Source organism: Aplysia californica, unplaced genomic scaffold (assembly GCF_000002075.1).
Source record: "Aplysia californica isolate F4 #8 unplaced genomic scaffold, AplCal3.0 scaffold00184, whole genome shotgun sequence".
NCBI lineage: Eukaryota > Metazoa > Mollusca > Gastropoda > Aplysiida > Aplysiidae > Aplysia > Aplysia californica.
In genome coordinates this window covers 588866-615244 of record NW_004797454.1, presented here as the reverse complement: position 1 = coordinate 615244, position 26379 = coordinate 588866, and the positions used below count along the sequence as shown (strand labels likewise).

Genomic DNA, 26379 nt, shown 5'->3' with positions numbered 1-26379 from the left:
ACACACACACACACACACACACACACACACACACAATAAACATCATAATGCAATGCTTAGGCCTATACTTATTTATATAAAAGCTGCACAAGATGACCACCCATTGTCGGGGAAAATAACAGTGGTCACCATAAACAGGTGACCCTCTTTGATAGTGTCATAATAAGGGGAAAAAAACAAAGGGGGAATTAGGAAGTGGTCGTTGGTTCAGGTGATTGTCTTGGGTGGATGGTCGTTTGAATAGCCTAGGTTCGGCTGTGGATTTATACACTATCTATCTATAGGCCTACTACTTGTATAATAGTGTGTCACACACACACACACACACACACACACACACACACACACACACACACACACACACACGCGCGCGCGCGCGCGCGCGTACACACACCTTGATTTGAAAGGAGCAATCGATAAAAATAGGTGTCCCAAGATTTTTTTAATAGGTCTACTTACTTCACACAATTCGTCAAACATCCCAATGGGGTCGTCTTTATTGAAAAACATCATGCCAGCCTTCTGTCCCGTAACGTATGCTGCACGGGAAATCGGCTAAACAATGTTAGAAATGCAATTTCACAATTTAAAGTATTATATCGGCTATTTCCTACGACCATATATCTAATACGAATTGAACTTGCTTGAAGTGATTCATTATTTTCTTCCAAGGCGCTGCCTCCCATTAGTTTCATTCTATAGTTTGGGAGCCAAGCAACGGAATAATTACGTTCTCAAAAAAATAGAACTCAATACTTTGGCCTATAAATCTATAGCTCTCGATTTAGAATTAGATTTCTTGAATCTAAATTATGTAGATATTTTTTTAAACTATCTTGTTTATTACTACCCCGATCATTACTGACAGTAAAAGAAGGAGGAAAGAAATATTTTGGTCTCGGATATTATAAGGAGAGGAAAACCCTGGAAGGATAGAGTCTGCATGAACCGTAGATTTTGTTGGTAAAATCAAGATGAACAGAGACAAGAGTAGGAGAGAGACCCAAAAAGGTGGAAAAAAATGGGAACGGGGGCATTAATGATTAAAAGCTTAATTAATACTGAAGAAATGAAAACGCTAAATTTGCCCCCTCTGAATAAATGTAACGAGTTAGTGTGAATCTTGATCAGACTTTTGATAAAAATAAAAACATCGATACAAGATGTTTTATATAAATTATTATATCCGTGAGGCTCTTACTCTAGCCTACCTTATTTTGTGTGCGTGTGGGTGGGTGTGTGTGAAGCTTGCGAAACTTCTAGCAGACGACCTAAGTCTTCAGTCTTTTAGCCTTTGAGTTTACTTTTAGACTTTGCCATGAGCTCTTCTTGCATAAAAGATAGTTTTAGATAACCAGTAGACTTTTTTTTTTACTTTCTACTTTCGTTTTCTTTTTGTCCATTGTCCAAGTTCTGTTGCCCTGACGATTCCTCCAGTTTCCAGTGCCTTCATGCCTAGCCTATAATACATCTGCCTGACCATATCGTGTGATGGCCAGAAACGAAGAGAAACAGTTAGCTCGACTCAATAGAGTTTATCTTCAACAACAGAAAGATGGTAAGATTATGATGATTCTTTTTGAAGTAGCCTTACTACTCTACACGCAATGATAGTACATGTTATGTACTATCATTGCCACACGCCCAGTTGCCCAGTTCGCCAGTGATCTCTATCAAACTTAACAACTGCAAAACATTAAATTGTGGTGAAAATAAAATTCATGCCCCCCTGAAACCCCCCCCCCCCCCCACCATAGATTCTATTTTTATTGGCCGTCATTATTCGGACTCGAGTCTGAATAACATTTTTTCATATTCGGACTCGAGTCCGACTACTGACTGTACTCTTTGCTTACTTATACTTAACTTTTTATCTGCTACGTTTTCTGTTTGTTTAAGGATTTTGACGATCGTTGGACCTCTCTTACAGCCGAACATGTATGTCTGAAAACCTGCTGTTAAACAACTATTTTTACTGTACATTATTGTGAAAAGATTGGACCTTGTCCCTGATGTAATATAGATCTAGATCTAGCCTACTGTAGTTGCAATCCTGTTATAACGAAGACATTGAGTACCAGTCATTTCGTCACACCGGTGCAGTCAAGATGTCATATAGTCATCTCGTCACGCTCCTCAAGTTTGAATACTTTGATTGGAGACAGTCATTTCGCCACATAGAATCTACTTTTGCAAACATTGCATTGTCCTCACAATCGCAAATCAATTTCTGAGGAGGGGTTGGGTAGTGTGTGGAAGATGGGGGAGGGGAGGGGGGGTGTCCAAGTCGTCATGCCTACCTAAGGGGAGGGGGGGTGCCCGAGTCGTCATGCCTACCTAATCAGCTACACCGTTCAAAACAAGAGGGCATGGTCCAATAAATAGATGTGCTTGAACTGGTGATTTAGAATAAAAACTGCTGACAATGATCCTCCAAAACTCTACTACTAGGGGGGGCTCTCGTTCAAAGGTCCCGGGTTCGAATCCGGGTAGCGACGGTAAAAATTTTTTCTCTAAAATTGTCTCCTTTCACTTCTTTTCCTGCTCTCTAGCAATGTTCTGTCATCTGCTTTCGTCTCCACTTTCAGCCCCCACCCCCTCAACTCCTTTTCCCCTCCTCTGGGCTCCTGACTCTTTCTGCAGCCTTTCTATTCTGGCCCCCCCAGGAAATCACGGTCTTGCAGCCGCTTTTTTCGTCGAGCCCCGCTATAAACCCGCAATTTTTTGCAATTTCTTGCAATTTTAGGCAAAATAACTTCAACGCTTTAATTTTAACAGAATATCCATTTTGAAATGGTGCAAGTACAGAGCCGACAGGCCTACGTAAATCATGGTTTCGGCCTAGCTTTAGCTTACTGGGCGTACTCCAAATGCTATGACCGGAAATTCGGGCAGGAATGCATCAAGTACAACACAAACTGAGACATAGATCTAATGTGTGTAAGCGTGCGCGTATGATCAGAAAGTAGGTGTGTGTATAGTGTGCATGTGTGTGCGCTTGTAAGATGTACGTGTGTGTGTGTGAGTGTGTGTGTGTGTGCGAGCGCGCGTGAATATTGTTAGTACATGATGCATGTGTCTAATACACAGTAACCGGGCACCTAGTCTCAGTATCTACGTACACGATAACAGGAATGAAAATAAATCAATATTTGTCCTGTGCTGCCACTTGTTGTAAAAAAAAGAAAGAAAGTCATACAAGCGTCTTGTCGGGCTCGCGCCATCGTGACCGGTCAGTGAAACTGTGCTTTCGCATCACATTGTGAGTACCGGTTGGGGTCACCAAAGTTCATTCAAAGTCTGTGCGCTGCGATGTATAGGGCTCCGGAACGGGGGGGGGAATTATTGATTTTTTTTTTAAAAAGGTGCAGTCGGGAGAGGGCTGGGGTTGAAGGCAACACCGGATGACAATAACTGAACTTGGAGTTCTGAACTGCCCGGTTACCGTGTACGTAGACACTGAGGCTAGGTGCCCGGTTACCATGTACGTAGACACTCCTTTTATAAATGTAAAACGCCTTAGGCTGCGTTCACACGGGAGTGGTCGCTATAGAAATGATCTACATTATTATTACTATAAAATGGGAAAAAAATTGCTGTATTTTACGATGTCACTTAGAGTTAAAACAATACCATACTGGCTTTAAAACAGAAAATATCTGAATTAGATCTAAATACAGATTACCGGTGTATCGAACGTATCAAGAGAAAAATTGAATAGGATTTGAATTGATTGGGGCAGCTAATTTTGCATTTAGAGGTTGTTCGAATCTCCCTTCAATTTTTTTATGTTTTTGTAGACTAAACCTCATACTACACTTCTAGATCTTCGCATGAACCAAGTACCCGGTATGTACTAAATTTGGTCAAACTTTATGCCTTCATTTAAAAGTTATCACGAAAACCGAGTGTTTCATTATTTTGGGTCAAGCGGTATTGTATTATATTTGGTCGATAACTTTATTGTAACGTACTCGTGTGTTGTTACCAGTAAATGTTGTTAATTAAAATTTGTATTCCGGGTCATGATTTTTTAAAAGGCCGTTCTGCTTTTATGCTACCGGTACTCAAATTGTTATGTTTTTTAAACTAATAATGTTAAGCCCGTATTAATGCGCCTGGGATGGGAAGGTTGCAATTTTTAGTCAGTTTACCTTGCAATTTTTTGCAATTTTTCTATTTCAAAATGCAATTTTCCGCGGGGCCAGTCTATTGCATCTCTTTGGCTCCTTCTTACTGCTGTCTTAGAGCCACACCCTTGCTCTTCTGGTTGGAAAGATCTACACCTCTCGGACAAGGGCGTAAAATCTCTGAGGTCCCATGTGCAAGTTGTGCACGTTAAAGATCCATTGGTGGTCCAAATTCGAATAGAGTAGACTTCGGCCGCCACCCGGGCAAACTTCAAAATTTCCTACCAACTGAAAATCATGAAAGTGTTTAATGTGTCCCGCTCACTCTTATGACCTTATATATAGTTGCGAGCGCCGTAAAGCTCTTACAACAACAAAAAAGAAACTCTACTGGCATAAAACAAAATTATTTTGGAGAGATAAGGGAAGTAGTTTCATCACACATAATTGTGGTGTGACGAGATGACTCTGACGAAATGACTGGTTTCCAAGATTATTGTACTGCATAAGTGGGGCCCGCTGTGTACTATCAATATAATCACGAGTATGTTTTCTGTTTCAGAGGCACTAAAGAAAAGACCCCCAAGACCAAGTCTGGTAAGCAAAGGTTCTATACAATATACACCACACTATTTAACTTACTTAAAGAAGGATCCTTCATTGTCTGTGCATAATCTATAACAATGGTGTTGCCACCCTCTGTGAGGTCTTGGGATAATCTGGTTTTGACTCCGATGATTATTATACTAATCAATACCCTACCCTTATTGCCTTATTCATGAGACACCCCACCCCTACCTCTAACCCTAAACCCAACCTTGTAACAGTTATCATATTGGTATTCCAGAAATCTTGGGGCCAAAATTGGAGATTACTAATGTTGTTGTTTCATTCTTCTCAAATACAGTCAAACACTGATAGTGTTATACTGTCACCCCCCCCCCCCCCCCCCCCCTTTAAACAACTTACTGCCTGGTTTTGCTAGTGCACAAAAAAAATCTGTCATACTGCCAGCCCCTCTATTCTGCCAACTTCATGTTTGTCCTATGGTTGGTGGTATATGGAGGTTTGACAATATTGTTTCTTTTCCTATGAATCTTTGTTCCTACTCTTTGTATGTAAGGTACGTAACATAATCGATATATGTTCTCTTCAATTGTCAGATCTGAAACAAACAACGTTGGAGGTTGATGGATGTTCTGGTGTGGTTTACTCCTTCTTTCTCCTATCAAACATATCGTCTTTCGATCTCTCCTCCTTCTTTTCTTTGTATTTTACCTATTAACACCTTAGAATCTTCTCCACTCATATGATCTAGACCTATATTTGTGTTGTGAGAGTCCAAAACTCTTACTAAAATTTAAAGCAAAATAAACATCAGCAATCATGGTTTGCCACTCTATTCTCTCTACTTGAATGCTCTATGAGATCCTGTAAATTTTGAGAAGTTTGGGGGAGAACCCTGGCAATACTATTGTTTCAATGTTATAAATACCTCAAATGGTCCAAGAAGAGGCCATCTGCCAAAACTTTTACAACTCTGTTGATAGTTATTGCAATATCAAAGGCTAGCAGAAAAAAAGACAACATAAACCAGCAGTCTGGTATTAAATTGCGAGCCGGTTATCGTTGATTTTTAGGTGGGAATAGTTCCATCATTAACCGACTAAAACCTTTTAACGCATTACTTTGTCAAAGAGGGTTGGTCATAACTTTTTTACCTTTTTTTTTACTGAAACAATACAGAAATTCTACACTTCTTTCCGCGATGGTATTGTAAAAAATGGACTCCCTTTTTGATTGTCCGGAATATGAAAGACCATGAAAGAAATGCAGTACCTTCCTTTGCATCTTTTAGCCTATCCCATGACTGATAAGTATAACAATTTAATTTACAGTAAGTGCATAAAAAATTAATTGAGCTGACCAAGTTTGCTTAAGTTTGTTTTGAATCTGAAAACAGACAAGGGCTGTTTAGTAAGTCTGTTGCAAATGTGTTGTTACATACTCTGATGACTCTCTCTTGAGCCATTTAACTGTTTGTATCATGAAATATGGGCCTGAATGAAATACAATTACCCAAACCTTTTTTTCCTTCACAGAATACTTTGAACACTGCTGATGAAGTCAAAAAATGGCTGCCTTCAATTCTGAGTGACATTGATTTTTATGTGAAGGTGAGTTTTGACCTTAGGGGGTTAGGCAAGGCTGTGTTGTGTTATGTCATCCAATCTCTTTAAAATAAGATATAATTGTCAGCACACTGGGGAAACATTTGAAGCCCTGCTCATAGTTTTTGGGTTGACTGTGATATTCATGTTCAGAACTTAGTAAGATTTCAACAGATCAAATAAGTTTTAAAATCTCAATACAATGGAGTCTGCTTAAACCGAAATCTGGAGGACCACCAGATTTTCTTTGTTTGAGAAAGGTTGTTTAAGTAGGGGTGGTTCTCAACAGCATTGGGAGTATCGTACTTGCAGCAAATTTCTCTCTTTGAATCATTTTTTTTTCAAGTACCTCCATCAATAATTGCAATGTGAGCGGCAAGCTGCTCACTTTGAGCTTTTTCTTCAACATCGTCAGCTTGCTTAATCTGCAGAAGAGTCGCACAGAACTGACAAAAGAGTAAATAAAGAAGTGAGAAAGAAAACCCAAACCTAGTGTCATTATGAAAGGCACCACATTTTGCCATGTGCTCATGTTTTTAAACCTGTGTGAACTAGCTTGACACAAACAATTGTGACCAAACAAACGTCAAGTTGCAAACGCACGTTCGTTACCCTTGCATATCACTAGGCCTATGCACAGTATGTAGACTCATTAATGTGTGGTACACCTAGGCAAACAATACACTGGCAATGCCTCTTTCTCTTTGCCCATAGTCAACACACATTATGCATTCTCGGGTCTCTTTTTTTTTTCTCTATCTTGAAGCATGTGTGTCTTGATTATTTGCGTTACTTGAGATTTGCCAGTGAAAATTCAGACGTCATTACCCTCTGAATTCTTTTTGGTTCAGAAATGGGATCATTTTGGCTAATTGATAGTTTTCTTACCTAGACAAAGAAAGCAAATTATTGGATTTTGTTTTCTTTCTGTTTACCACTGTTTTCAGATATAACCATATTTGGTTTAAAGGGACTCCACTGTATTAGTAGGTTACTGTATATCACAAATGCATGAATGCTAATTCACCATCATATGTGTCAAATCTGTTGAAACTGTACTTTCCAGCTTTCATTTTTTTTAAGGTCGTCAGTCGACAAAAAGAAATTACTTTTTCTTGGCAAAGCTCTTATAGCTTAAACATCACTGTACAGACGTCGATCTGTGAGTAGTAAAAACCAATGAAAATATTTTGATACGAAAGTGTAAGAATATCTTGTACATGTGTTTCAGCAAATGAAAGTGACCTGTTACCCTGAGAGGCAGGTTGATGAGTTCAGTAAAAGAATTGATGGACTCAAAGGAGAATACAAGGCCTTCCTTCGGAAAATTCGACAGTTAGATCCTGATGTGCAGGCCACCCCATGGTCAGACAGACCTTACAGCAAGAAAAAGAGATTGGAACAGCAAACATGTGAGTACATATTTGTTAATGCAACTGAAAATAGGGATTTTACTCTGGCTTTTAGGGCAGTGATGTTGTAATGAAGAAGCATTGGAGTATGGTGTCAAGATATTTAATGTCATCAGCATGTTGTTATTGGATTATGTGTTTGAAGTATGAAACTTTGTACTACGCATGGGGATTCCCCATGATCACAGTTCTTCCTCAGATGCATGCACATGGGGTTTTCCAGTTTGAAAGGATACTTTTGAATATGGTTACATGATCATTATATCAAAGTGGTTTCCCTTGCAGAAGAAACTAAGGGGAGGGGGGGGGGGGGCTTTATAATACAGTCAAATGCTCAAGAAGTCAAACCATTTTCATGCTCATTTGAAGATAGGACAGTTTAAATAGTTTGAAAAATGGCGAATTGATCCTACATTGCTGATAAAATTTTTAATGACTTTATTATGGATGTGACCAGCACTAGGACACACCACCCACCCCTCTTTTGTAATCACTTTCCGACCCATACCTTCACATTGAAACAACCACGCATGCACACACACTCTCACCAAAGCCTTTATATTTCAAAGCCTTTTTGCCGTCTGTAAGACTTTGTGTCCATTTTGTTCCATTTCTTTAAGTTAATTATCTTCTTCAACTACTTTCATTGACTCCAAGGCGTCTTCATTATAATCACCCTTATCATTGTATTTGTATGATTGTAACATCAACATCCCCCTTCAGAGGGCCCTCGTGGCCTTTAAGTTAAGGTGTTTGCCTCTCTTTCAGTAGGTCCTGGGTTCGAATCCGGATAACGACGGAAAATTTTCTTCTCTAAAATGTTCTCCTTTCACATCCTTTCCTGGTCTCTAACAATATTCTGTCGTCTGCTTTCATCTCCACTTTCTTCCCCTACCCCCTCACTTCCTTTGCCCCCTCCTCTGGGCCCCTGACTCTTTCTGTAGCCTTTCTACTTCTTCTCTTTGGCTCCTTCTTACTGCTGTCTTTCAGCCACACCCCTGATCTTATGGTAGGTAAGATCTACACCTAGCCTTCTTGGACAAGGGCGAAAAATCTGGGAGGTCCCTGTGCAAGTTGTGCTCGTTAAAGATCCCTTGGTGGTCCAAAATCGATAAGAGTAGGCTTCGGCCCCCAACTGGGCAAAATTCAAAATTTCCTACCTACTGAAAATGTTTTGTGTGTCCCACGCGCTCATATGATGTCATGCAGTTGTGAGCACCGTAAAACACTTTCCAAAAAAAACCACCCCAAAGACACCCCCCTCCTCCACCAACGCTTTTTCGTTTGAGCTTGTTCGCTTTTTTTCTCATCTCCTTTTCTCTCCATTTCATTTTTCTTTTCTTCTTTGATACTTTTCTTTTCTTGCTGCTGCCTTTCTTGTTCTTCTCTCTTTAGGTCCATTAGTATAAATTTCTTCTTTTTTCATCACTTTTTAATTTCCTTTCAATTCTTCAATTCTTTCTTCTTCAAGACTTTTTCCCTTGACTTGAAATTGGGAGGCTTCTAGGTTTTTGGGGGTTTTTCTTTCGTTTCACCATTCCACATCAAGGAACTGGCAAAGTGAAAGCAAAACTTTCAAGCCAATGTGATAAAACAAAACACCAGCCATTTTTGTTCTGATAACATTACAGAGTTTGAACTGGTTTTCAGCTAGGAAACAGAAATTATAAGGATGTGGAAAAAAGTAGTCGCATACTCTGACCGGCCGCATATGATGCCTTTACTCTGTATTGTTTAATAGTGGTAAAAATTGACAAGAAATGTTATTCCCATTTTGTTTTCTTTAAAGGAAAATTAATGAAAGGAAAAGAATGTGGAATATTTTCAATGACACAATTTTCCATTTTCTAAATCTAGATATGCTTTGACTGCAATTTTATTCCACCGCAACATATTATTTTTGGTGGGAATAATTAATGTTGTCTTTTTCTTTTTTTCTTTGTCTTGTCCGATTCTAGACTCGTGTGAACTGACGGATACATCAGCAACTTGTTCTACTGAGGCAGACCCACAAGCAAAGTTCCAGCCCCTTAGTGCACCCATCCTTAGCAATGACAGCTTTTATGACAGTTGCTATGGGTACAGAAAAGACAAAACCGAAGTTGAAAATGACTTAATTAATACCAGTTCTGATCTTCAAGATGAACCACTGCAGTTCAACTTTTCTAGTGTGGATCGTGTCATTATTCCAACTTCTGGATCCGGTGGAAGGGCTTGCCGTTTATTGGAGAAGTATCGCCAAAAAAAATCTCAAAACTCTGTACCGGCTATCTGTGCGTCTGGTAATGAATTGGAAGCCTCGAACTCTTTTCAGGTCACTCCGTCTGAAGCACTGCCTAACTGGCGACTGATGAGAGATCAGACCAAACCTACGTCTACTGTTGGCTGTGATAATACAAATAATGAAAATATGCCGCATAACCAGCAGTCATGGAGTGCTGACACTTGTGATGATGCTCTTGTTTTCAATGGAAGTGCGTCAAACACCAAGGCAGCTCAAAATAAAAAATTGTTATCCTCTAGTCAAAGGCTTGATTCTCTGAATGTTGGCCAGGACATTTCTTCACCCCCTGTGGGTGTGACGTTATATGATGATAAAAAGGGTAGTTTAGAACCAGGAACTTCTCAGACTAGTGTGCCTTGCTCAAGTTCTCAAATCACTGGTTCTCTGGGACTACCCTACACAGATTCTTCTTCATCAGATGAAGGGTCTTGAAAATGCTTTGTGCTACCCGAGTGTGTATGTAGATATGTGTGTGTCTGTGAGCATGTTTTTGTGAAAGAAGAGAAAGAGACAGACTATGTTCACAGTATGCCTATGGTTGTAGCTGCTTGCGAATGTACCAGTATCTGAATAATGAATTTGATCTTTTATTTGTTGTCTTGAAATAAAATAATAAAATGCCAGTGTGATATGCAGAACAGCTTCACCTTTTAAATTTAAAAAAGATTTGTTTGCTTTCACAGTCTCCTCAATCAGCATTCCATTTTGCTGCCTTGTCGACAGTCACAAGTTTGTAGTCATGTGAAAGTTTTATTTCTTTTCTTCTTGTTCTCAGAGGGTTTTGAACCTGAGAGAAATTGCGCTATGGTAAAGGTGTAGGGTAGACTCATCCAGCTATTTAAAGCAGTTAAATTTTCAGTGTAAAGAGTGGAAGGGGTGGCATTGTTATGTATTTCTAGCCTATACCCTTTCACCTTCACACTCCAAGCGTCCACATCCATCTAACGAACACCACACCCTTCAAGGTCACAACACCCACATCTGACGTGAGCAATGTCATTTAGTCATAAATAAATAGCATGAACTTTAAACACCCTGCTTCTCCAGATATTTCCAAGTTTAACTACTTTGGATTTTTTTTTTTTTGCTTCATGTAAATCATGTATCGACGGCTGAGCGTTAGAAGTGACCAAATCCACTTGTCACAGTTTCAAGAAAAATGAGTTTGTAATTATGACAATTTTGAAATATCTATAACATCGTCTAAAAATAAACGTTTCTATCTTGATATTGAATTAAGCTACGGCTTAGATATTTACTGATGTAAAAAAAACGGCTTAAAATCTCACTACACGTATCGATTACTCCATTTCAAACAAAAGTGGATATAGCCACTTCTTGTGCTCAGCCATCGGCATGTTAACGAGGCAGTAAACATAATGTCTGTGATTTCAACAATGAAGACATGAAACTGTCTTAGCACTTGTGTTGTTATTGTAACCATTTGGCACACATGCGTACCGGGCCTTAATCCATCCCGTATACTTGATGATTGTGTTATCTGAGCCTGAGGTCCTGGGACTATCCTCACCTACTTCACATCATTTTTTTTTACCACTTTACTACTCCAACACTCATCCTTTGACCTGTGCACACCTCCTATAATCAATGATAATCTGACCACAGCTCACCAATCACCCTTTGACAATTGCACACTACACACTACCGGTTTCTGTGTGTAACAGTTAGGCGCTTTGCTGTTGCATGCAGGAGACCCTAGTTTGACTCCTGAGTACGAAAAATTTTTATCAAGTATCTCAGTTCTTATTGCTGGGTTGTTATATATTCGTCTCAGCTTGGTGTGGCCCTGACAGGCAGGGTCAGAAGTTTGCTTCTTAAAGGTTTAATTTTTTTACCACCGATGAGGGTGTAGAAAAGTACCTACATCAAAAAAATAAAACAAGACACTACACACTGTTCATTTTACGTGTACACATCATATGTTTTCTGACTGCTATACTCCACCTCTTATCATCGTCACACCCCTGCCCACCACCCATTTATTGAGTTGTACACACCACTCATCATCTGATGGCAGCATCACTTGTTATTAGACAGCTACACAATATCAGTCTAGCATGCACATAAGGAACACACACATAGCCAAACTTGTACTTTTTTTAGGTCCCAAATTTTTTCACCTGCGCATGTATTTCTTTGTATTTAAAATGCATGACAGAGGAATCTGTACATGACGAAAAGATTTCTTTGTCCCACTGATTTCTTCATGTGCGTACTAGACTGTATTTAACTTAATTTAAGGCCAGGCTTTCTGGATCAAAATAAAACAAAGATCCAACAAAAACAAGGAAAGAGCATCATACTTGGAATTTCAATTAACGTCTGTAATTTCTTACAGGCAATTATCATAGGAACTAGTGTTCCATGGTTATTGGTGTGTCTATTGCATAACTGAGTGTTATTTCAGTACAAATCATCTCATACATTTGTTCAGTCAAAGCAGCTACAAAAAGAACATGAAAGTCTTTACAAAACAAGAACGTTTTATACAAAACATTATATTAATTCTATCTAATTCTCTTCGACAAGAGAACAAACGTTACATCCTTTTTTCCTTGACAAATTATGGCAGTAAGGAATACTCTTTTCTACTTTTTTTTTCAATTAAAAAAAAGGACTATGACATGAGAAAGAAATGAAAGCATTACTGGCAGTCCAGCAACAGACCGTTCATCTGCAGCAACTATTTTGTCAGGTAACTTTGTTCATTGTTTAGTGTAAGTCTATGTTTGCAGCCTGAAACCTTCATGCTTACCTGTGTCAATGAAGACAGATTACATGACCAACATGTGATTAAACTCTCTACACTATACAAGTGGGCCTTAATTTTATATATACGCTAATGTCATGCACTAGCAAATGAAGCAACTAAATGTATAAGGTACAAATTGAAATGTAAGGGTTTTTCAAAAACAGGTAAGTACAAGTAAAAGAGGAACAAAAAGTTGGAAAGTCTAAAATTACATTGCAAGTATAATAATAATATAGTGAATGTTCAATGTGCTTTTGTGCTTGAGGTGAACAGAAACTAAAACGTTTAATATAAGTCCGTTGTGGAATGATAGTAGGATAATGAACAAAATTATGTCTTTGAGAAGCTCTATAAAAACAGAAATATAAACAGAAAGAAAAGTGAGTATTCTTTAGTCAGCCAATCAACTGACAGAAAGAAAAAAAAATCTTAAAACAATGATTGCAATAAATAGACTTGAGGATTTGGGACAAACTGTTTCTATTGACGTCTTCTACTCTGCTACAATTCACACAAAAAGTTGTAAGGCACAACTATGCTTACTCATACACATACACATGTATTAAAAAAACGTATTAACAAATCACTCTTGTACAGCAGTAAAACAAATGGTGTAACATACACATAGTGTAGAATGCACTCCATACGTCAGTACACACATAACCATCACATACACACATGTAAACACATACTTATTATACACAGATAAGTGAGCACACATAAATATACGCACATACACTCGTTTACATCAGCATGAGGCATGCATTATGCAATCAGTAGTATAAATGCAACAAAATATTATGCTGTATTGTGTGGAGTACACAGTAGAGGAGTGGCCTGACAGCCTTAGTGTGTATCACTTGAAGTATTATGACATGGCAACAGCAGCTATTTGGGATTGCATATTTTGTACAAAAATATGCTATCACACTCATGAAATAAATAGACCAACTCGTGAGTTTTTAAGAAAATTATCCAGTCTTTACTATAGTCATGTGTACCAATTTAGGGAAAAATCTGTTCTGCAAATAATGGTTTTATTAGTTTTAACTACTGAAATGAAAGTAAGAGCCTACTTGTATTTCATTACGTTTTTTTACCCCAAGAGTACTGGGAGTAACGATAGCAAGTTTATATGTTAGGAATAGGTAGACTTAAAAAGGTAGGATAGTAATCGTTGGGGCCAAAACCAGATTATGCCTTTTTTAAAAATGTTTTCAATACAGCCTTCGTATATACCAGTTTGTCTTTTAAATCTTTATTTAGTTATAATGATGATGCAGAGAATTTCTATGCACTCATTCCCATGTAGATCTAATAAAGCTGAAACTGTAAGAGTTTTGACTGTATTTTGAATAACATTTTTTGGGGTGGGAGCATTGCTATTTTGGTTTGATTTTGTTTAATTTTGATCAATTTTGAATATGTAAAATTTAACTTATCTACCATTGATTTTAAAAAGTTTTCAAGCATTATTGTATGGTGCAAGTGTATTAGGCTCTAATTATATTCTTAATTGATATTATGACAAGATTAGGTGACAAATCTTACTTAATGTTGTGGTCTTATTTCAGTACAACAGCTGTTTGTCTGGGAGTAATTTTCTGTCAGCACTGTTGCAGCTTATTTTGATTTTACCTCTGACCCGACATTGTTAATGTAAAAGTTGCGAAGTGAAATTGTATTCAGCCTGTTCTCTCTCCTGCACTGTTCTTTTCAATTTATAATTAAAATACTTACAAACAGAAGCACATCATTTAAATTAAACAATTTGTGACCAAAAAACTGAAAACAATGGTGTTTATACATAGTGAGTACTGAACAGTTTGCTCTCAAAGCTGTGATAGCCTTCAAGATGAGTATAAATTATCATTTGAGATAAAGGACATTTCTTAACTAAAACATGCAGACCTTTTCAAAAGTAGAGCACCAGAAATAGCCAAAGACATGCAGTGATAAAGACTGATTATTTTGAAAATCTGTGTGCACCAAAATATACAGTTGTGATAAGTACATGTTTAGAATATCATTGAAGCAGTAAATCTAAAAATTTAGTTCATATACCGTGTCAAATTTGTCAACAAATTCTGATGCAAATTTAAAGCCATGATAGAGAGCTAAAACAAAGACTACAGCCAAAAAAACCCATTAAAAACAGTTGCTCTAAAAATGTGACAAGAAGAATATTCAGTCCACACAATTGAAACTACATTTTTCAACACCCTGGATTCAGGCACATTTATTGCTGAAATCATGAATCTCTTGCTGAAGTAATTTCTATCATTAGCTATCTGAGCACTGATTAACACACACTTACACTCACATTCCAAACTTTCTCTTCTTCTTCTGGTTAAGAACGTTGATACAAAAACCAGTGCACTTCACAGTCAGTCACTCTTCTATTTACATAAAATATGTATAGATACATGAAATTTTTGTAAAACACAAGCGTACACCTACATATCATACAGAATACTTTGGCAGTTTGAATGTTTTTACTACTTTTACAATATTGCTTTTTATCCTGTAATACTTTCTAAGCCTTACATTGTGTTCTTGAAGACACAATGAAGCTAATGTCTCAATCATTACACTTCAACATAACACTTGGGCATTGATGGCATTCAGAATCTCCCTATTCTGGGAAGACATTTGATAAAAACAAGGCAACTGGAGAATCGCCCTGATATAGTTTAGCTTTCTTGTGCAGCCAACAAATTCACTCAGTAAAAAAATAACTGAGGCAGCTACCATCCATGTCATTTCTTCAAAACCTTTTTTTCAAGCTATGTCAATCTGGTTTATGTTTCACTTAACAGGACTTCCCAACATAAGTTATAAACTACTACTTATAGTTTGTGTTCGGCGTTCTCGTTCCAGATTTCTACACAGATATTGCCTACAATTGAAGATCATCATGCCTCAGGGAGACTTCCACAGTTTTCACTCCGACACTCAATCTGGCCTCTCTGTGAAGATAAAGCAATAAAAAAAACCCACAATAAATCAATTCCACCTGGTATTAATGAATAGGGAAATGGGGCGGGGGAGAGTGGAGATGGAAGGATGAGGGGGTGGAGGGACCATTGGTGCTTGGGGAAAGAGAGAGACAGAGAGACAAGAATGAGAGAGAGAGAGAAAAAGTGACAGAGGAGGACTGTCTATTTTAGCATCACATATGATATATAACGGTCCATACCAGTCTACTTTGGAGAGAAGGGATGTTAAAAATAATGTACTACATTAGTCATCATAGTATGAATTTATTTCATCTCCTGTTATGAAACTATTGATCAGTGTTCACTGTCTATGTATGTCTTAATCTCTTAATGCGATGGGAATATTTTGATACTCTCTCTCTCTCTCTTTCTCTCTCTCTCTCTCTCTCTCTCTCTCTCTCTCTCTCTCTCTCTCTCTCTTTCTCTCTCGCTCTCTCTCTCAAAACACACAAATAATACACACACACTACACATACGCGAGCATATCATTCTCGTTTCCTTTTTCTCTTGCAATCCCCTGATCCTCCCTCCTGTTTTCCTTGTTCTCTTACGCCATCTCTCCCCTTTTTCTTTGTGTGTGTCTTTCAAATCAAACTATAGTACCATCTTAACGATCCAATAGAGTTACCAAACCAAAAGAGGACATTTTGCTCGCATTATATATGAGATATCCATTGTGCATGAATTTACACATGACCATTTTGAAGCAGCGTAAGCAATACTGGCTTCTTACCGTGCAAGAACATGTTGTACATCCATCCAGCTTCCATTTCTCTCCATTTCTTCTGAGAATGTTACTGCTGTCCAGACAGGATCTTCTCCTAGCACTCTTTTCTTTTTCCAATGATTTAACCTAAAGAAGCAAAAGAGTTTACATTGTAAAATACTTAGAATCATTTCTCAGCCATTTATTTACATCTTGACCTTAGTAATAAAGCAATGGCTCATGGTCTTGCATCCCTGCAGTTGAAGACACTCCCAAATTTACCTATTACTAGTATTACTTCAAATAAATCAGCAATATCTCTTTGTAAATGCACAACTTCATGGCCAGATAAGAGCTCAAGATTATTATTTACATCTCTTCACCTAAGGAAATTACCACGTTACACAGCCATGTGATTAGTGAAATACATCGAGCTCTTCACTTTTACAGCCAAAGATGTTAGTTCAGTTCTTTTGTGAGAAAGATATTTTACCGAGCACTTTTATAGTTCTAGTTCTAGTGGAATGCTGTATCCCTCACATCCTAGGTTGGCCTCAATAAACTGGACCTAAGTAAATGACCTTCCGATTAATCTAAACTATGTAGGTATTAGTGTAAAACATTCATAGTTTGCTGCTTTCTGAAGTGAGGAACATAATAAAGTAGCCTATCTCTCTAAAAGACACAACATCCCAAGTGGAGAGTCCAAGTATAACTTGGAACATTTGGCTAATGCAAGTACAGTTACAATAATACAATTCCCTTTAACTTTGACCTCTCTTGGAGCAGACTTCTAGCTTCTTCTCAGAAACTTGAAACTTGAAAAAGGTTTTTTTTTTAAGCTGTTCCTGCTCCGATCATCTTCAGGGAAAAGATAATCCACTATACAACAAAGTAGAGTCCTGCCAAAATGAGTCTTCACTTCAAACCCAAGAGTTTGCAATTTTACTAAACTGTTTGACATGTAATTTGATAAAACAACTATATTTCCCTGGAGCTCTGATCATAATTCATATTGAAACTTGCAATTCTGGACCCTGTATCTTTGTAACAGTTCTCAGAGTAAGTTCGACTTTATTTGTGAGGTATTGTGGTAAAATCAGGCACTCATCAAAAAAGAAAAGAAAAGAAACTGGCATTTTTTCCGGCCACTAAGCAGTTTTTATCAAATTTCTTTTTTTGGGCTCAACACCTTTTATGCTCATTTAAAAACACATTTCTGTGTGGATGTTATTGAAAATCGTTGATCAAAGGCACAGAAAATGAAACTTGTCAATTTCCAAGGACATTTAAGCTTTGGAAGCCACAAGACTTTAGCAGCCATTTTCTAGTTAATTTTACTTCTGACACCATCTCCTTCAATCACAAATAAATTATTACCTGGACTTCTGCTAAAAATAGATGCAAATTTTTTTTCATCAAAAGCAAGACAACAAACAAGCTTTAAGATGATAACAATAACTCCATATCCACAAAAATTTGACGAGCACCTGATTCTACCATGTCTTGACATATTTATGAAAGGGTACCTACTTTTCTTTTCAAATGACTGACAAGTTCATGAAGTTCCATCATTGTTTCCTCAATTCCCTCAATCCTTGAGTCCATCAGATCAACGTCCTCTGATTCTCTCTGTACAACGGCATCAATCTTTGCATTTAAAGCCTCCTCTCCCTCTCTGTTTACATTGTCTGATGACTCCTCAACGTTCTGCTCCTCATCAGCGCTCTGAAAATTTAAAAAATCAAATATATAAGCGTAAATTAACCCTTTCCAGTCACACAGCCAGCAGTACAAAATACCCCATCTGGTTACCCAGCCAGGAGAGTGACAGTAACGGACTTCTCGTGCCTGAGACAGTTCTGCGCCAGGTAACAGGAATGGATAATTTTCACCATCGCATTATTACACTGACTGCAAAGTGTTAAAGCCTGCAGTAATTTAGATAGGTAGATGTGGGCATTTGTCCTTTGCATTTTATAGTGAATATTATGGGGTGTACTACTTTTTCAATTAACCAACAATTGCAGGCTACTGTTCATTTTAAGTGACTTAAAATACATTGTGCTAAGCTTTTCAACTCCAGCATAAACTCTGATTTACTGAACAATGTGTGACTCAAGCAGAACCATATCAACGTCACAGTGATCATCTAATACTGCTAGCAAAAAGCAAGGCTACAAATAGATAAAAATTTGAGTTAGAGGTTATTAGCAGAGAATTTCAAAAAAGGAAAAGAACAGACAACATTACTAACTCTGTAGTAAGATTAACTTTGCAATGACATGCAAAATCATCCATAACATAACATCACAAACTGAAATGGTAGCACGACATTGTAAGTGGCTGTACTGAGGAACCCTTTTTTAGGCTAAGGTCAATGTATCTTGCTCAAGAAGCCACCTATAATCCTTGTCTCCAAAATTGCTTGGCATTAGGTGCATGTGAGCTCAAGCTCACTAACAATGTCACCAAACGAGAAGGATGTTCTAAAGAAAGCACAACCCCTCCTCCTTTTACACTTACTGGGAGGGATTCATTTCTCTGCGCCTGATATTCAACAGGTCTTTCATGTGGGTAGCTATATTCTGTGGACCTCCTGCCTCTGATGCGAGCAGCAAAGGATGCAAGAGTTGCCCGTGTCCTGCAGTCTGTTTGAAAGAGGAGAAAATTAATATTCAGAAAATCATCATCATCAAAGTACCAGACAAGAAGCAGATATCAACAATCATGGTTCGTCATTTCTTTTCCTGCTATGATATTGTTATTTAAGAAAACATATTTTCCAGATCTTTCCCTATCACCCATCCATTCAAATTCTCTGAGCAATTTGCTCTTTGTCTACCCCCTGTCTCATTTGACTTCTATTTTTCTCTGGGGTAGAAGGATGTTTAAGACCTTTACGTTGATTTAAGTGTTCTAGAAAATGCATTTGGTCTTCTCTTAATTGTTTTTATAAGTGAATAGTAAAGTTTGCAACCTTTTTTAACACTGTCAGGTTATATGTGGAACCATCTCTGATCCAAAGTTCATTTCAGACAGAACAGAGCTATATAATGAGTAAAGAGCCAACACAACCTTTTAAAACAACTGGCTAAAACCTTTTACTACCATTTTATGGCACATCTCTGGACCAACACCAAAAAAGTCCTCCTTTACCTTCACAGCAATCTGTCCACTGTCTCAGATCCAGTTTGGGAATCTGCTCACAGTCCAAGTACTCGCTGTCATTGTCCACCCTCAAGAAAACGTCAGCCTGGACTCTGGTGATGCCGTCACTATTCTCGCACAGCACCGATGACAGTGACGTCTGCTGAATGGACACCAACTGCTCAGGAGTGAACACGCCACTTTTCTCATACCAGAACCTGTAATGATTGTTAAAGGTTAACAATGCTTTATGCTCCGATTGACACATTTCAGTTCTTTTATTTCAACTCCTCTTTCATTGTTTTTTTTCCTCCTGAAAATACCTGCTTTTACTCACTCTTTTCAATGAGCCTTCTCATTTCTAAATTTGTAAGAACCCAGTATATGTAATATCAACTTATGAAGCCTACTTATTCATTTCCTGTATTATGTTTACAGTTTTGCCCAATACATTGTCTTAACATTCCAAGTAGTAATTTGAAAAGACTGAAATTCTGATTTGCAGTCAGTGCTTGGACAATGTCAGAGCACAATCATGTTATTTAACACAAGACAACAATTTATAAAAAGTTTCATATAATACAGACAGCACGGAGCCTAGTTTTTCTCTATACCGCACCTATCTCCATCTCTCAGTCGCTGGAACTGGTCTGCTATAATGCACAAAAATGTTGGTCCGACCTTGGCACCTTCCACAAGGGTTTCACTGAGCCCTCCAATGAAAAGGTCAATATTATCTGTGAAGGACATAAGAAAAAACAGCTGAACTTTCAACGAAGACTTGGTGTTTTTGGAATGAAGAAATGATTTTTAAATACAGTAGAACATGGCTATAGCGGGACTTTTAGTTCCAGAAGAAAAATCCCGCTGTAAGCAAGTTCCCGCAATAAGAATGCAAAGGCGAATTACCAAAAAATGACACACTACACACTCTCCTCTTCTTTTACCGTCTTTTTGGCCTTACCTCGGCCTAAGGCTATAGCACATCACTTTTGGAGAGGCTCAGTGCCTTATGTATCACGTCTCTCCGCATAATCTCTCTCTACCGTCAGCCCCACCTCACTCATCACAGGATGCAAATCACGATGCCACACGGCTGACTGCCTGTTTGGAGTCCACCTACAGCCCCCAGTCTTTTTCTTTGATTCTCCACTATGCAAGAAAATTATGAAATAAAAAAGATGAAATCTGTCTCAAATAACTACTAAATGATTATTTCAGTAATAGAACACACACGATTCCAAGAATTCAACTCATGAAAGAAGCAGGAAATCCGTGGATCTAAATTTTCAGTTAGTAGGAAAACATGACATCACCAGTTCTTCCCCTATAGTCTTCCTTTGTTACCTGGATGTCCATAGAGAGCCTGTAGTTTATCTCGGGTATCTCTGTGTTGTATCTCTGCACTCAGATCTTCAAATGTAGTCGCTCTAGACAAGCCACAATGCTCCCTGTAATCATTGTAGAACTGAATACCATGGTCTCGCCCTCTTTGTATGTTCAGAGAGGCTAGATCTTGACCAATAGCATTCGCTAACTTGAAGAGTTTCTCCGTGAGCTCAGAGTTAAAGAACTCGCCTGGAACGGACAACAAAAGACATTTGTTATGAAAGGTGAAGCACATAAGCAAACTTTTATAGATAATTCACCTCAAACAATACCAAATACGAAATATACCACAAACAGTCTGCCTCAGACAAATCAAGCTATTAAAAACAAAAATTTCCTTAAAGACGTACCACCGGTCTTGAATTAAAAATTAACTTAAAAAATGGAGTTCTTTTCACCACTAAAGCCTGCTTTTGTGATATTATGGTAAATCTCTTTGCCTTGTCCACAGCGATTCCCACGGAAGGAAGTTTACTTTGTCCAGTATCTCCATCTTTCTCTAGGATACCTTTTCCCCCTGAGTTTGGATCAGCCCTGACTGACCAGGTCAAACAAGTTCCCTTCCTAATAAGTCCTAAATCATTTTTCATGAGTGAATGAGAGCATAGAAGATCTAAAATCCATCAATCAACTTCTCTAAAACACACATCACTTAGTGAAAAAAAACCAACGCCCTCCTTGCTTTAGTAAAAAATTTACAGAGCTCGCAACTGCATAAGTGTGCATACCCCCGTCCCCCTTCTTTCCCAACTACAAATATGAAAGAGTTGAAATCTCATTCACCTGGCATGCGTTTTTTGGCTGCCCTCCCAAACATTCCTCTGAGAAGAGGATCAATGCCTCCCTCCTCCAAGAGTCGGTAAGGAGAGAAGAAAGCCTGGTGGAGTGGCAAGTGTCCCTCTTCCACCTCATGGAAAGACTCATTCAGGCGGAATATCACCGGCTGGACAAGAGTGTGGCCAAACCGCAGAGCTGCCACAGCAAATTCGTTGGCGACTGAAGGATTCACATTAGGCTTATAACCAGAGTAAGCTCCCATCATTGCCATTCCTTTGGGACCGATAATCTTAGGAAGCCAGTGGGTGTATGTAATGTGCTGCATCAAAGCGCCAACTATTTTCCTTCCCTGGAATAAATGTGAGAACAATGTTTAAATTTATATTAGATTATTAAAGATTTTGTACATGATGAAAATTCACCGCACACTGTCTGTTATCCATGACCTAGTGTTACTTCATTTCCGTTTCATTTTATTGGATTGTTGCAAAGAACAAAGATAAACTTAAGATGCAAATCCATTCTGTAAATATCCTTGTCACCTTCTTCCACCTTCCAGGCTCATTTCAACGGAAAACCAAACACCAAAATGCTCTCAACAATCTTGAATAGCTCATAACTAGTGATTCTCATGTAGGTAGCAGAATGGTAGGTATAAAGATTTTAATAAAGTATCTTGTAAACAAATAAATCAGAATCAGTCAACTGTTCCTGTTGTTCTGTTGTATTTCTTTTATTCCTTATGATCTGATCCAGACCTCAATTTTTCTTACCTCATGATATATCTTATTCCCATCCCAGTGGGGGTTAATTCTGTTGAGAACTGAAGCGATGTGGTTATGCCTTCTCATCCACAGTGTGTGCATGGCTGTTAGAGCCAGCTGCTCATTAGCTCTGGGATCCCCAGCACGGAAACAAGGAACATGCTGTTTGCTTGGCTCAATCTGGCAGTCGATATGTTCTAAAGTATCGTCATCAAATGGGAGCAGTCTCTTATTTCCCACACTAGCAGGACCTGAAAAGTAATATTGTATTTTTTTTATAGTAACCTACATTTAATAGGATAAAGAGCATATTATTTGCAGTCTCTTGACAATCTACCACAATTGTTCCTCTGGTCGTAGGGAGTTCAAAGACTCAGCATCTTAAGAAATGAGAGAATTTAATCCTGTTTGAGAGGGGATATCGCAAAACAAAATTCAGATATTAAACTTCAATAAAGTATTATTTTATTCCTTTTCGTTTTAAACAGTTAAAACAGCAATAAAACTTAGTCAAACCTTCCAAAAAAGAAAGACTCACCTTCTCTGAGCAAGCCTCGGTTACTGGCCAAATTCCTCAAGTTGCTAGCCATCCTGTCACTGTTGCCATACACATTACTAGCATCTATGAATGCTGTCAGGGCGTTCACTTGCTGGCGGGGAGCCACTGTATTGAAGAAAAGTGATGTTGAACCTGTGTTGCATGTGGCACTACTACGGGTGAAGCCCAGACATTCGCGATTCTGAATTCGGGGATCAGAAGCAGGGACAGCAATAGGGAAGCAGGGGTTGGTGTTCTCACACGTCTCATTGCAGCGCCGACCATCACTAAATCTGGCATAGCTGATTGCCTGTGGATGAGAGAATAGTCTTAATTGTATCAGATCGGCTGAGCTTAAGTTTATTTCCAGTAATAGATTGAGATTTATGTTTGAGTACATGCATGGGCATGTAGGCATAAGCGTGTGTCTGTCTAAGTGTATATATATGAGTTATGTATGTGAGTGTGTGTGTGTTTGTGAGTACGTGTGTTTATGTGTTTGTGTGTGTGTTTGAGTGTGTATGTGTGTGTGTGTGTGTGTGTGTGTGAGTGTGTGTGTGAGTGTTAATGTAAGTTGTTTTGTTTTAGTGCGGGAATGAATAAATGACAATAGAATTATCTAAATTACATATTTATTAAAAAAGCAATAATATTTGCATTTCAGGAAATATGAAAAATGGTAAATGGAATGAATAAGCTCGGCAAAGAAGTTGTTCTGAAGTTGTGTGAGCCTTTGGGCGATGCCTACTGTGAAAATAATTCAACACTCTTCTCTTGATGGACCAACTTGACTACAGGATAATAATTTATGCTCCCTTTTTATGATCATCCCTCTCTTGAGCCCCTGTATCTAAAATAATCATAATCATAATGATAATAGTTTGTCTGTCAATATCTGACAATGGCCAATGCATCTGCGGAGGAGACTATTCCTTAAAAGAAATCAAAGAAACACAGGTTAAGATCATTTCTGTTATGGCCAATGATATCAATTCTGGCAAAGAAAAGTTTTTTCACATTTTCAGCGTTTAAAGGCTTCATTTCCCTTTACTTTAAAAAAGTGTTGTAATAGACCATCCTTACTTGAGGTGCTAAATCCATATCATGGTCAATAAACTGTCCCCACTGCATCAACATGTGTGTGTACAAATCATCATTGGTGATACGGTCAGTTGACATGAGCAGCGAGGAAATGAGACGAGCACTGGGAAGATGAGTCCCTCGGTACAACTTGTGACGAGTCCAGCCTGGATAACAGACAGGGTGAGAGCCACATTGTAACAATCAGAAAAATTGAGCCATTTTAAAATTCAAAAATATACATTAATCTGTTTGAAATATTTGCAGCACTATTTTTATTTTATGTTTCAACATGATGATAATGATGATGATGATGATGATGATGATGATGATGATGATGATGATGATGATGATGATGATGGTAGTGGTGGTGGTGGTGATGATGATGATGATGATGAAGAAGATGATGATAATGATGAAAAGTAAGCACAAAATTCTCTTTACACAAGATTCTTCCCTTTCCTCAAATACCAGAGAACCAAACCAAACTCAGCAGTTGCTTACGATAAAAAAATCTTTTAGTTCTGAAATAAGTTTTGCACAACTTCTCTCCAATGATTCTGAACTCAACTCATCTATGCTGTCCTCAAAATGTCTTTATCAAAATGTGCTCACTCAGCCTGGAAGAGTGTTATGACCCCATTGACCATAGCTCATATCAGAGTCTTTTAAGAGGCAGGCTTCTTTGACCCTGACTGCCAGGGTTAACTTGGGTTGTGAGGGGTACTGTATCATAGAACAAAGATGGGCATACTCCATCTATAAAACAAACTTTCGAATTCAGAAATCCAACTTACATTTCCTGTGTGCAATGCCAAAAATCATTCAATTACACTATAGTTGCTGGTTGAGTCAATCATGTGACTCATCATAAAATGTACCGTCTTTGACAAATTATCCAGGTGCAATTGCGCCATCTTACCAACTGGGGCATTGAAGCCATTCTCATAGATAGGAGGCAGCAATCTTTTAAAGGCAGTATTAGCTGCACCCCAAGTGGGGTTTTGCAGATTGTTGCAGGTGCCATCCATGGTGCGGTAGCGTCTGTGGTAGCAGCTGTCCGAGCAGTCAGCGTCATGAATTCGTCGCAAGCAGCCTGACATGTTTGCAATGAGGTGCAAGTGGGCTGGAGAGACGAGCTCTTGGTAGGAAGTCTCTGAGGATGAATTGCAAACAAAGCATCAAATGTTCGCATTCCTAATTGTTGCTGCGCAATAACTCTAAAAAGTATAAATGACAATAGAATGATCTAAATTACATATTAAAAAATCAATATTTGCATTTCATGAATTATGAAAAATATAACCTCTTTCTCAGATCTCTTTAAAATCTCCTTCTTAATTAACTGCAATTTAGTTCCTCTTTCCTCTATCTTTCAAACCATAAAAGGCTACATTTTTTTAATGTTTTGATTTTTAAAAGTTATGTTCACTCTCATATTTATTACAAAAAACTAATTCCATTGCTCTGGGTGTGGAGGGAAGGTGGAGAAGGAGAAATAAATAAAAGCGCAGAAAATCTTTGTTTTTACTGCTAGACATACCAAAGCCATCAAGATCATATGAGTGTCCTTCGTTCACATGCTGATGGATGATCTCAAGGGTCTGCTCATAGATTTCCTCAGCCCGAGCCAAGTCCAGTGCTTCTGGTGCAGGATATCGGAATGCAGTCAGCAGATCCTTAGCATCAAATAAAACATACATATTATTACCAGTAGACAGATATAATAAGAGGTCGGACAGGCGTCCAGCAGAATTACAACTAGATGACAAATATATAGTTGTATGTGAAAGAGAGGATGTGTGGTGGAATATGTGTGTATGGGCGCGCGCACATACAGGTGTGGGTAATAATAATACAGATGATTTCTATAGCGTCCACTACTGTACAATAAACCTTGAGGCACTTTACAAATTCCTTAATCTCAACATAGAACTAGAACACAAGTGAACGGACATGTATACATATGCTCTTTAAATTAATATGTGTGTGTGTGTGTGTGTGTGTGAGTGAGTGCGTGTGTGTGTGTGTATATGTGTATGGGTGTGCATATGTGGGTGTGAGTACATCTGTTTGTATTTGTGTGAGAGGGAGACAGGCAGAAAAACAGACAGATAAAGAAAGACCCTATTCATATAGTATGCTCATTAGTTGAGGGTGTTGAGGTGAGGGGAGGGGGTACCATATTTTTCTCAGACCACGAAAA

The 26379-nt window shown here is 38.3% G+C and overlaps 2 protein-coding genes across 2 annotated transcripts; one reads left to right on the top strand and one right to left on the bottom strand.

Moving 5' to 3' along the window:
- Window positions 1-1211: 1211 nt before the first annotated feature.
- LOC101850416 lies at window positions 1212-11028 on the top strand. The gene is made up of 5 exons (XM_005098477.3): window positions 1212-1558; window positions 4693-4727; window positions 6233-6307; window positions 7533-7713; window positions 9672-11028. The coding sequence occupies exons 1-5, from the start codon at window positions 1492-1494 to the stop codon at window positions 10427-10429; spliced, it is 1116 nt and encodes a 371-aa protein (XP_005098534.1). The 5' UTR covers window positions 1212-1491; the 3' UTR covers window positions 10430-11028.
- Window positions 11029-19001: 7973 nt separating this feature from the next.
- On the bottom strand, window positions 19002-24272 carry LOC100533347 (thyroid peroxidase-like protein; the record flags this gene model as incomplete). Its single annotated transcript, NM_001204642.1, is given in 12 exon segments — window positions 19002-19126; window positions 19635-19776; window positions 19779-19791; window positions 19793-19843; window positions 20245-20264; window positions 20267-20331; window positions 20333-20362; window positions 20973-21203; window positions 21798-22140; window positions 22565-22806; window positions 23094-23403; window positions 24177-24272. Coding segments are annotated over 12 exon segments (1668 nt in total), but the record flags the coding sequence as incomplete, so codon positions are not given.
- Between the last annotated feature and the right edge of the window lie 2107 nt (window positions 24273-26379).